Here is a 12,231-nt window from a genome sequence, read left to right as displayed (position 1 = left end):
TGCTTTCTAGAGGTGAATGTATACCAGCAGCTGGAAAGAGGAAGGAAGGAGGCTTCAGAAGAAGGCATAAGTACAAAAGATACATTCAACAGAAATCATGTAGTATCAAGACAGAGTCCAGTGTACGAAATAAAGCATTTTAAAATATTGATGTTCATGTGAATATGTTTGAAAAAAGCCTCTATTCTTCTTTGCTCAGGGAGATCTCACACTTGTTTGATTAGAGAAGGGGTACCTCTGATGTTGACTAAGGAGAGGATCCAATGGGGTTGCCACATGAGTGACAAGGTTTTCTTGTTCTTCCAACTGCAGCCTCTTGTGCTCCCTCAAAAGCTCTGAAGTTTGAAAGGCTGTATGGAATGAAGTTCAACATATTGCAAAGGGATTCTGTTGGAAAACAAGAACAGCAACACCTTTCTTGGCAAAAACATTATGCTCACGTACAGGACCATTTGTATCTTTGCTCTCTGCAGGGCAGTTAAGAGCTATATGATTTTTGAATAGCTTCAGGGCTTGAGGCAATTAGTTATCTGATTTTTCCATCACCCTTGTTTTCATTGGAGGCTCTGCAGGACCCAACGGAAATCAGGTCATGACCCACCAAGTGGGTCCCAACCCATAGTTTGAGAAAAGCTGACATAGAAAATTGCAATTGTATAAATCAATTACAACAGCATTCAGGAAATTCTGATGTTCTTTGAATTGCAGGTACCAATATTGCCTCCAGCTGACCCTCAAGTAATCACTGGTTACATCTAAATTGGTAGAGTGATCATTTCCTGGCATCTCCAGTAGTTACAGTACATTGTTAATGTGTGAATGATGAATATAATTCCCTCCATTTCAAAAATATGTGTGCAAATTAAGCCTAAATGCATGCCATAAATTTAGTAGTAGTAGTTTGAGGAGCACAGGTCATCTTTAGCACTATTTAAAAACTGAAGTCTTGGCCTTTTCTTAAAGAAAAGCCTTGCTCATTATTTGTGTATTTGCTATATAGTTTAAAGAAATTATCCTTCTTTCCCTCCAAAGTATTCATTTTGTTTGTACCATATATGTTTAAATCTTACCTACGTAGATTTCATTTCAAGAAATGGTGGGGGCAGCTTATTACTTTAAAGGAAATGTCTGAGAGCCCAATCCTATCCAATTTTCCAGTGCCGGTGCTGCTGTGCCAATGGGGTATGCACTGCTTCCTGTGTCGGGAAGGCAGTTATAGAGGCCTCTTCAAGGTATGGGAACATTTGTTCCCTTACCTTGGGGCTGCATTAAGGCTACACCGGTGCTGGAAAGTTGGATAGGATTGGGCCCTAAGTTGTCAAAGGGATGTGTACTTGTGCATTATAAAGAGAAAGGAGTGATGAATGCACATGAAAGATAGTGTCACTCCAGTCACTTAAGTCATTGCCATCATTGTGCAGACGTGCCCCCGTATCCATGGGGGTTCTGTTCTGGAACCCCTTGCAGTTAAGTAAAACAGCGAATATGGGTGAACTCCAACTCCACACCCTCCAGAGCCAAGGGGAGCTATGCTGTCTTTGCTTTTGGAGGGTTGTCTGAGCCCAGCAGAGGCTGTGCATGGCCACCCACGGCCTCTGCTGGACTCAGACTCTTATTGTGAAAAACACATGACTTCTTGTTTTTCTGAAAACCAGAAGTGATGTTTTAATGTCTTATAAGGCATTTAAAAGTGTCACTTCCGGTTTTACGAAAAAAACTGTAAGTAATTTTTTTTACTTCTAAGGCTCGGTCTGAGCCCAACTTAGGCTGTGGACAGGCGTGCTTCCCCTAGGCTCTGTGGGGGGCTCATAGGAGAGGGGCCGTGGACCCGATCTGCAGATAAGTGAATCTGCAGATATGGGGGCCCCCTGTATTAGTGTATCAGGTATACACTGAGCCAGCAACTTCATTCTGATGTTTAATTGAATTCAACCTTATATATTTCTCCAAAAGAAAAGCATGAGAACTTTTATTTTGGATGCAATGGGGGAGATGGAAAGGACCTTTGCTCTGCATTTATGTAGATTTGAGTATATGCTTCATTCTTAGTTATAAGTGACTTGACATGCTGCAATGTGAAGACATAACTAGCATTACAAAAATTTCCTTCAGGCATTTGGAAAGCTAAACCAGGAAATTTGTGCAACACGTACATAATCGTCTATATTTTAGAATCAAATGGGAACTTCAGTTCTTATTTAAGTGTATTTATTCATTTTCATTCATTCATGATGATGATGATGATTTAATGCACTTTGGAGTTGCTCTGTGCCAGAGATGCATTTTTTTTTCCTGACAGCTCCCTTCCTCTGAAATTGAAAAAAAAGAAAAAGAGCAAGGCGCTTTGTGTCTACTTTTGTTTTAATATTTGTTGTATTGAAATTAAGCAAGTGGCAATTACAATTATTCTGCAAGCAAACTTGATTAAATTAATATTTAATATTTTATAGCTAAAGTTCTGCATATATTCTAGATTATTCAACCCCCCCACACACACCCTGCATCCCACAGTCTTTAGCCCCTGAAAAACTTTTTCAGAAGTCTGGAGGACACTTTACAGCATCAGGTGCAAGGTTGTTGCCAATATGAAAAAGATTCCCTGTCAATGTGAGTACAGAAGGGCTTGATGTGCATCTACAGTCCTCTTCAGGTTCCAATCAGGTGTTAAGTCCTAATGTAATGGCTAAGAGTATGAACGTTGAGCCTGGAAATTCCCATTTCAAATCTCACATGAATCAGCAATACCGGCCTACCTTATATGGCTGCTGTAAGAATTGAACTAAAGTATATGATGCATAATGAACACTCTGTTGTGTTATGTACATGCTTAGAATGCTTATTTGTCCACAAAAATGTTTATAATAGTTGATTTTCTTTTTCTAGGCAATACGCTGCACATTGGTAAATTGCACATGTGAATGTTTCCAACCAGGGAAGATAAACCTGAGAACCTGTGATCAGTGTAAACATGGATGGGTCGCACATGGTAAGAATTACCTTGTTATTTTCTCACTCTTACATTCACCTTATTTACTAAGGAGATGGAAATACAGAATATGTGTATACATAACAATAGAAAATATATTTACATATTTGGACATATATATTTGTATCAGTTTACCTATACAGTATTGACAGGAATACACCATGGTGTGCGTGTGTGCTTGTTTCTGCTCTGAAAAGAACAGAAAAATGAGGAGCCTGTTGTTTCAGCATAAAATGGCAGTGGAAACAATGAGTACTATGCTGTGTACACTTTGAAGAACATATTCTGGCCTTTACAATGCTCAGAAGTCCTTGCAGATGGACAAGAACATAAGAACAGCCCCACTGGATCAGGCCATAGGCCCATCTAGTCCAGCTTCCTGTATCTCACAGCGGCCCACCACTGTGTTTGACAAGGTGTTTGACACGGTGTTTGACACTGTGTTGACAAGGTGTTTATATTTAGAACAAGCCCAAGACAATTTGGTGTCTGAAGCATAAATGCTAACTATCCTTCTCCTATACAGTGTGCAGATGTTTTTCTACAAATTCGGTAGTTCACAATATTGATATGCTGTTGTTGCTCTGCCAAAGCATGCTATTAAAGTCATAACTTAGGTTGATGTTGGTTCACATAGTCAAGATTACTTGTAAAGGGATGACTTGTTTTGGGAAACCCTTTAATGTAATGCTGTCCTGCAAGTGGGAGAGTCCTTCAGAATTACTTACATTGTCCCTAGTATGTATATTGGCTACATATGCATAGGACTGCTCATGTGGTACATTATGCTGTCTGCATATCACTTCTATGAGTGTGGACTTCTTTTGTAGCCTGCACACACTCTAAGTAATGTCGTAGAGAGGCCCCCTGTTGTTTCACTGGATGATTAATATGCTGGATAGTTGCCAATCTGCCACCCTTAAATGGTTTGTATACTGCAATGTTTATTGCACTATAAACTATAAATAAGCTGGTCCCACCATAGGGCAGAAAGAGGCAGCTGCTTCAGACAGCGGTGTGTAAGCATTGTGCCTTGTGGTTGGGCCATCTTGTTTAGAGGATCACTGTGCTGTTGGAATTCACATTGCACGGAAGAAGCAGCCTGTAAGTTACCGAGTTTGATGGAAATTCCAACACACTAGAGTCTGTCTTTCAGAGCCTGGAAAGCAGAATGAAGGTATAATCTACATTGGTTGAGTGAAAGCCTTGATGGCGGCTCACGCTCTTAAGAGGTGGCAGAGTGACCTAGCTAATCTGTAACTCAAATGGATAACTCAGGGCACGAGCTGGAAGGTATGTTTGGCTTGAATCTCTACAACAAGTCTAATTTGTGTGTTGAGGGGTAGATGTTATTCTTCCACCATTAGTTAGAAAAAACCCCTGTAGACCATGCGTGTGAACACATAGCAGTTACATTTTTACATAATGACAGTTATGGACACATAAATGTAATGGTTTAGCAATGTGATGTACATGTGTGCTAGTGTGCTTTGCTCTTAGCAGTTCTTATTCCACACTTTGCTGAATTTCCAAACTGCTTCATAAAGTCTGCCAAGTTTAAAGAGTTAATGAGAAGCTCAAGGGTTGGGGGAAAGAAGAAAAAGTTGCACTGATTTTAATGAGAGAGATGTTAACACATTATTTTATTTTCCACTTTTGTAACTCGCCTTTCCTTCAGGAAACTCAGGGTTCTACACTTGAATTATTTCATTTTATCCTCACAATAACCCTATGAGGTAAAGCTGACAAAGTGTGAATTCCTAAAATCAGCTTGCAGATTTAATGGCTGAACAGAGATTTTTTAAGTCTCAGCTCTTCTGTCCAATATTCTACCCACTCTTGCCTGGAAATCAGTGGGACTTGAAGTGCTTAAATTTGAATGGAGCCTGTCTTGAGTGCCCAACAATATATGAGAATCTCACTCTTATCTCTTGTTGGCATCCTTCAGTCTCGGAAGACTATGGTGTCACGCTCTGAATGGTGGTTCTGGAACAGAGTGTCCTCTCCAGTGTGCGAAGCCTGGGTAAAGTAGGTATGGAGGATAGGCTGTTACCCATGCAGCAAATCCCCCCTCTCCACATCGCTGAAATGGTCCAATGGAAAGGCAGAGGCCAATATGGTTGGTTCCAGCGGCATCGCAGGAGTTGCCAGAACGTGACTGTGTTCAGCCATGAACTGCCTCAGGGACTCCGGCTCCGGATTTTGCCTCGGGGTTGACTCCTGAAGCCTTTCCATAACTGGATGTAGCCACAAGGCAGTGGAGGTTTGGGATCAGAGTTTTCCTTCTCTCAGATGAGCTGCCTTCCCAGGCTGACGAGTCCCATCTACCGGTGGCTGTTTAGTCGCCTCTTACGACAAGTACAGCCAAACTGAGGGCCTATTCTTATCCCCCATCCCCCAGGGGAAACTCTTATCTCAGGCCCATGCAATATATGAGAAAATAGGAAAATCATACTGCATTTCCAGAAACGTGTTAGGTTCAGATATACCAAAGACACACTCACTCAGCGGTGTTGGATGTTATTTATGTATCTTACTTTTATCCATTATTATCTTCCTTGCCTAGAGACGACATACACTTTTATTTAACACATTACAGTTCTTTGCTTAAGAAACTCTCAGACCTATGACACAAGTTCCTGGACGGCTGCCAGTTTGCCAAATACTGAGTTGCAAATGATAGAAAAGAATAAATAAAAGTTAACCCCCCCCCCCCAACATCCTGAGTTTGGCGTTATGTAACAAAATAAGAGGTGGATTCAGTATTTGTGGACAAATACACAAAAGGCCACAACTGGTACCCCGAAAGTCCACGTGTGGTCTTAAGGCTGCTGGTTCTCCATACCGCCACTAACTCATTGTGTGCCTGAGTATATTGCTTTTCTGTCAGAGTAAGGCTTGTTGCCAGATTGTATGCGCTTACTTTTTATTAAGTATGTGCCATGTAACATTCACCAGCCCTAACTAGTTATATCTTATAATTGATGGAAGTATCTCAGCCAAGTACTTTTAAAGTTCATGTGCAAAATTTGAAAACTGTCTAACCACTGATATGAGCACCAGTGCATGTAAACTGTTGGGATCGTGTACACCTTTTCTCTTTAGAGGAAACTGCCAGCTGCTCTGTGGGCAGCTGCCAAAGAGCACTCCCAGGGTTGTGTTTGTGGAACATTTAAGGAAAAGCTCTTTGCTTTGCTCTTTTTTCCTTTCCGTTCTGAAAATGTAAATATTTGTGAAAGTTTACTGGAGTGCAAGGGGTAGGGAGAATATAAACATTAGTGAAATAATTAATGCAAATTTAACTTGCAAGAGGAACAGGAAAGACCAATATGGGTGGTTTGGGCAGTGGGCAGTCCCTCTGACATGCATTTAGGATGAAACTGCTAGCACAATCGTCAAGAGGGCATATTAACTAGTAATTTGTCCAGAAATGAATGCTGTAAAAATGTGTGCGTGCACATGCCCAGAGAGTGAGGGGTACAGTTGGTCATAGCAAGTCACTAAAGGCTTTTCACAAGAAAGCCCTACTCACATGAATGATGAAATTCAAAGCCATTAACTCATGCAAGATTGCAGCTCTTCTTTTTTGAACAGAAATATCACAAGGTGATATTCACAAAGAGAAGGGAAAATTTTGGGTCAGTCATTTGCTCTGTATCTGTCTCAGGGTTATTCTGAGGCAGTGACCTTGAACAAGAGAGTCGTGGAGGAAAGAGTTCCTCTTGCCTTGTTTTCATATTAAACCTGGTCTTATGTGATAGTATAGTAACATCTGAAATGATAGATTGTTTTACAAATGAGCATCCTCAAGACACATGAATAAGTATTAACAAAGGACCTTTGGAAGTTAAGATGCCCCTCTCATTTTGAGTTTATTTCTTACTCCTTTTTAATAGCTGCTTCTGATATATTTCATAATTTTAATACTTACATTTCCTATTCAGAAGGGGGGGGGTGTTTGTGTGCGTGTGGTAAACAAAAATTTACATCTGAGGACTGCATTCTGCCAACATGAGTAAATTTCTTAGTCCTTTCTGAATAAATCCAATCACTGTGTTTACATTTTGTGGCAAAGCAAGGCTAGTTGATATATACAGATATATTTTGCTCAAGACACATTCCAAGCATATGTATATAAATTAATGCCTTCAGACTGTGGCAAGCACACTTGAGTTGTTTAGCTTAGCTACTTTCCAAAATCTTTAGAGGGTGTTCCTTGAAGACTGATTAATGCTTTGCAATATAGAACACCTGGGATTTCAGAACCCCAACTCCTTTAAAATCTTTGACTCTATGTGTTTAGAAACTGCTTCTTGTACCCAAATGGTGCATCTTATTGAAATAGGGAGAGTATTTTTCTCCTTCTAGTTGTTTATTAGTAAGGTAGTGTTACGCAATTCAGCCCAGAGAACATGCATGTACTTTCACCAGGACAATATAGATGCACACATGCATTCTCGAGAAATACTGAAATTTTGCTGTCAATGTAGTGTAGTCATAGGAGATGACGATCCTGTTATTTAAATTTCTTGCACCAGTTTGGTGACACCATAGATATTTGACCCATGAATGTTTATCCATCAAGCTATTTCTTCATGTCATGCTATTTTCTGGATTGTGAGAGGCTGCAGCTCCCCTGGAAGGGAGCCTAGATACTTCATTTTCAGTACTGATTTATTTGTCTAAGAAATTTACATCCCGCCTTTCCCATGCCAAGGTGGCTTACAAAGTTCTGCAATAAAATAAAATGTAAAAACAATAAATGAAATAACAAAAATGCTAAAACCATTGTGGGGGGGGGCAACTATTTGGACCAGAAAGAAGCAGCGGAACCAAAACACTATTCCAGAGACAGAGAGGGCAGACTTGGACCCATCACATCAAACATCAGACAAAACAGAAATGTTAAATTACTTTAAACCTGTTCAAGACCACATCCATTCATAAATTACCAAAACAACTGACATAGGGAGAAACGCACTGTTTGTGCAAAGTAATCTTTCTCCATAGTTCCCATCCCACGGTTCACCTTGTATCATAAGTGTGCACAACATGTGGCTAGAGTGGTATATCCCCATGCTCTGTGCCCTGACATCTGAATTCTGGGCTCCTTGACGGGTTTATTGTACTGTGGTTGATGTGCTATGCTTGGCTGTAAATTGTAGACTGTATCCTGTACTCCACTGTAGCAGGGCTAGGTGTAAGAAGCTAGAGTTGTTCTAATTTGTTCTTCATTAATAAGTTCATTTAGATTTACACTAGAGGTCAGTGAAACTTTAGACTAGGGGTCTCTAAACTTTTTGGTTGAAGGGCTGCATCAAACATCTGGCAGAGTGTTGAGAGCTGGAAAAAAAATTAAAATTAAAATAAATACATTGGAACGTAGATGAATGAAAAAATGGGCTCAGATGTCCAGGATTTCTCCAAACAGTAACACAGCCCAAAGCACACACTTAAACGGACCCCCATTCCCCCTCCCCACAAGCACAACCCCAGTTGTGTTTGGTCAGCTGAACCAGAGGCTGTCAGAGAATCAAAGGTTGGCTGTGCACCAGATAGAGGCTCGCTGCATGCCGCATCTGGCCCCCGGGCCGGGGTTTGAAGACCCCTGCTTTAGGCCATTGTTTGAACCATGACTGTGTCTGAAGGTGGAATAGGATTTGTCACGTCTGCTCCTCCTCATCCTGCCCACAAGATACCCTCCTCTCCACCAAATCTTGGTCTTTGCCCTAGCAGCTGATTGAATTATGCCATAGTGGTGGCAGTGGAATTATTTCATTGTAACTCTGGTATACTCCAGTGTATCCCAAATGGAGTGACCAGAGGTCATAACTGCAAAAGGGGACAAGGCATCCCAAAATGTAGGGCATTCAAGAAAAATGTAGGACATGATAAAATAAAAACTAAAAACACTCATATGTTGATTTCATGTGGTTAATTTAAACACTATATTGCTATATTGCTTATTATTAAGTTTAAAATTATATTATATATGATTTATTAATTACAAGAAGGCTATATGCTGCCTGCAGGGGCCCACTCACAGGGAAAAGGAGGGCATTTAAATTATTTTCCAGGACATGAGGCTAAAAAAGAGGACATGTCCTGGAAAAAGAGGACATCTGATCACCCTAACAGGAGGGTGCAATTACAGAGCAATTACACCATATCTTGTGCTGCTCCAGACTGGTGGTGGTATTGTTTGTTTGTGTGTGTGTGTGTGTGTGTGTGTGTGTGTGTAAAGTGCAGGATAGCTCCTTTGGAACACAATTCATACTTGCTATGTGTTCTTATGTTACCAAGTGATCTAGATAAAGTGTTTAGTATTAATCATTAATAGCTTTCTGATGTGAGAAAACAAATTAATATCCAAGACCACCTTCTCCTGAAGCCTACATAAGGTAGAATGTTTTTGGGATGGGGCAAATAGATGTAATGGGAGGTGAAAGGGGGGTTAAGGTATTGTTTTAGAAAAGTCAAAGAAAACATAAAGCTGGAGGAAAAATAAGCACCGGCTCATTGACACCCTCTCCACTCGCTTAACAGGTTACACTGTTCTAACTGGAAGTGATAATTCTGAAGTTTTATGTCCTGCTCATCACAGTTGGGGAGGGAGAGGTTTGCTTTTGCTCTTGGGAACTGTTTGCTCCCAGGTCCCATGACAAGGCGTGTTGGGGAGAGCTACAGAGCACCCTGAGAACTAATAATTGCCTGTGTAATACAGTGTTTTATAAATTTGTGGCTACTGAAGCAGAGGGCACTTAACTACAGTGGACATTTACCAACAAAAAAACACTGCTACCCTATGCTGCTGATATAGTTCACATATAGTCCATACCTAAGCTGTGCTCTGGTTCTGCCTAAAGTGGGGGAAAGAATCCAAAAAATTAAGTTGGTTTTTTTTTTCTTTTCTTGCTTTTTCTTCAGAGATGGCAAATGTAAGATGTCAGTATAAGGGTTCCTTTTGTGGCAGGATAAGTGTTTCAATTGGCATAAGTTCAGTCTGTTGAGTTTTCACCCTGCACCTTTGCACTATAGTGGTAATCCTACCGTCAGTGTTTTTTTAACGCCTAAGTCAACAATTGCATAGCTTACCGTGGCCCGTGCTTAGCACTGCTGCTCTTAAAAAGAAATTGGTTGTTTCTCGTGTGAATTTCTGATGTTTAAGGGATTTAAAATACTAGCCTGTTTTAATATGCTTCCAGCAAAAACTTGGCATCTTTTTTCAGCTTGGAAGAAGATTTATTTTCAAAATGGTTTAAATTGGTTAAAACCATTTCCTGGGACTGGCGTTGTCAGGCAGACAAGTGTGTTTTTTTTTAAAGAGGTTGAGACAAGTTATAGGATAAGAACATTATACAGTTTAACATTTTATAAGCATTTTAATTTAATTCAGATCAGGGCTACCGAGTATGGAAAAAAGAAATTAAACTTCAAGTAATAGTTGAAAAGTTCTTTCTGAGCGTAGGTTTGCATCCAAACTTTGTGCTAGTAGAAGGAAGCCTCACGCAAAGGAATTTCCCCACTACTTTCTCTCCTAGCAGAACTCTCCCCTTGAGAGTTGGGGGGAACCCCCAGGAAGAGGTGGATGAGAATTGTTGGGGCTACAAGTTCACTCATGGAAGAAGCCTCCAATTTGGTGGTTTTCACTCCTGCCCATTCCATCCCCATCTGGACGGTCAAGCTGACATTCAGAAGAGTTTTTAGAGGGTACCAGGAGCTGCTATGGGAAGAAGGGGTAGAGATGTTCTCTGACATGGACTTTTTCCTCACTCGCGAAGATTTGGATGCAGTCCACATTAATGACTTTTTGGGCACAATCCTAACCAGGTCAACTCAGAAGTAAGTCCTATTTTGTTCAGTGGGGCTTACTCTCAGGAAAGTATGGTTAGGATTACAGCCTTTGTGTTACATGCCACCTCTGCACTGAGAAAGAAAAAATGTCCTTACCATGCTCCATTACACAGTTTTAACAAAACTGGAAGTGCTAGACTGCATTGTACAATCTTTTCTATATAGAAGGACCACATGGACAAAAGTGCTCCATAAAATTATGGGCATGATTCAACCAATTACTTGATGATTTTGTTCACTGTAATGCATAATCAAGTCGGAAATTTAATCGAACACAGTTTTAGTCTCCATAATCTCACAACACATTAGTTGCAAGAGATGGCTTCATATATAGTGCTTGTCCAATCCCAACTCCTAAAATTCCTTGTGTTCTATTAAACACAAGGAGAGGCTGTGGAGAAACAGTGAAGTGCATTAATCATTTAGTTTGATTGAATAGTTTAGACCAATTCTCAAACTTTTTAGCACCAGGACCCAATTTTTAGAATGACAATCTGTTGGGACGCACCGGAAGTGATGTCATGCCTGGAAGTGACATAATCACACAGGAAAATTTTTAACACCCCACAAATGACAAAATCAAATCAATTAATTGATCAGGTAAGTAAGTACATTAAAAGTTTGCAATAAGTAAAAAAAACCGGCACATGCCCAATCTCGTCTGATCTCGGAAGCTAAGCAGGGTCAGGCCTGGTTAGTACTTGGACGGGAGACCGCCTGGGAAGACCAGGTGCTGTAGGCTTATACCAGTCTTTCTAGACTGAAGGTTGCCAACCAAGTAAAAAAATTATTTAAAATAAAGAACTCTCCTAACCCTCCCACGCAGTTGCTGATCTGTTTACGTCTAATAAATTAAAAACGAAATACACATTGAGATGAATGGGCTCGCAACCCATCTAGAGGGTCCTGACCCACAGTTTGAGAAACATTGGTTTGGACGGTTTGCTTCAGGCCAGAAAGAGAGAGTTTTTTTTTAAAAGACTTATATATTTGTGATTACTACATATGGAACCCAAGTTGTTTCATAAGATTTATTAACCGCGATAACTGTGCTCTTGAGCATTTAATCTAAGTAATAACAAGTTAGCCCTTAGCTACGTAGAGCTTTTTTCCCAACTTTTTTCTTCATTATGCTGAAGTGGTTGTGAGATGCTAACTATAGATAAAGAAATCCTGGTCTTTATACTTCATTACTCCCCAGAATTACACCTATGCACTGAAACGGATGCTGCTACTTTTCCAACCTGTACCTCTGGTGTTTCATTCCCTCATACATATTAGCTCCAATTCCTAGAGCGATTTCATAAAACAATCCGTCCCCACTTTGAACAAATCATAATCTGCGACCTTTGTTGCCTCAGTTTGAAAAGTTTCCATTCAGTTAGCTCTGA

At 40.3% G+C, this 12,231-nt stretch overlaps 1 protein-coding gene across 1 annotated transcript in view; it reads left to right on the top strand.

Annotated features, from left to right (window-relative positions):
• The window catches only part of BNC2 (basonuclin zinc finger protein 2), a 457,344-nt gene that overhangs the window by 293,338 nt on the left and 151,775 nt on the right, over nt 1-12,231 (top strand). Inside the window, exon 3 of the mRNA XM_066616198.1 lies at nt 2,884-2,986. Coding sequence (XP_066472295.1) covers nt 2,884-2,986 — 103 coding nt within the window. The remainder of the gene's footprint in view (nt 1-2,883; nt 2,987-12,231) is intronic.

Source organism: Tiliqua scincoides, chromosome 2 (genome assembly GCF_035046505.1).
Source record: "Tiliqua scincoides isolate rTilSci1 chromosome 2, rTilSci1.hap2, whole genome shotgun sequence".
NCBI classification, from domain to species: domain Eukaryota; kingdom Metazoa; phylum Chordata; class Lepidosauria; order Squamata; family Scincidae; genus Tiliqua; species Tiliqua scincoides.
Note: the sequence above shows the minus strand (reverse complement) of the source record. Positions and strands in the feature narration are given on the sequence as shown.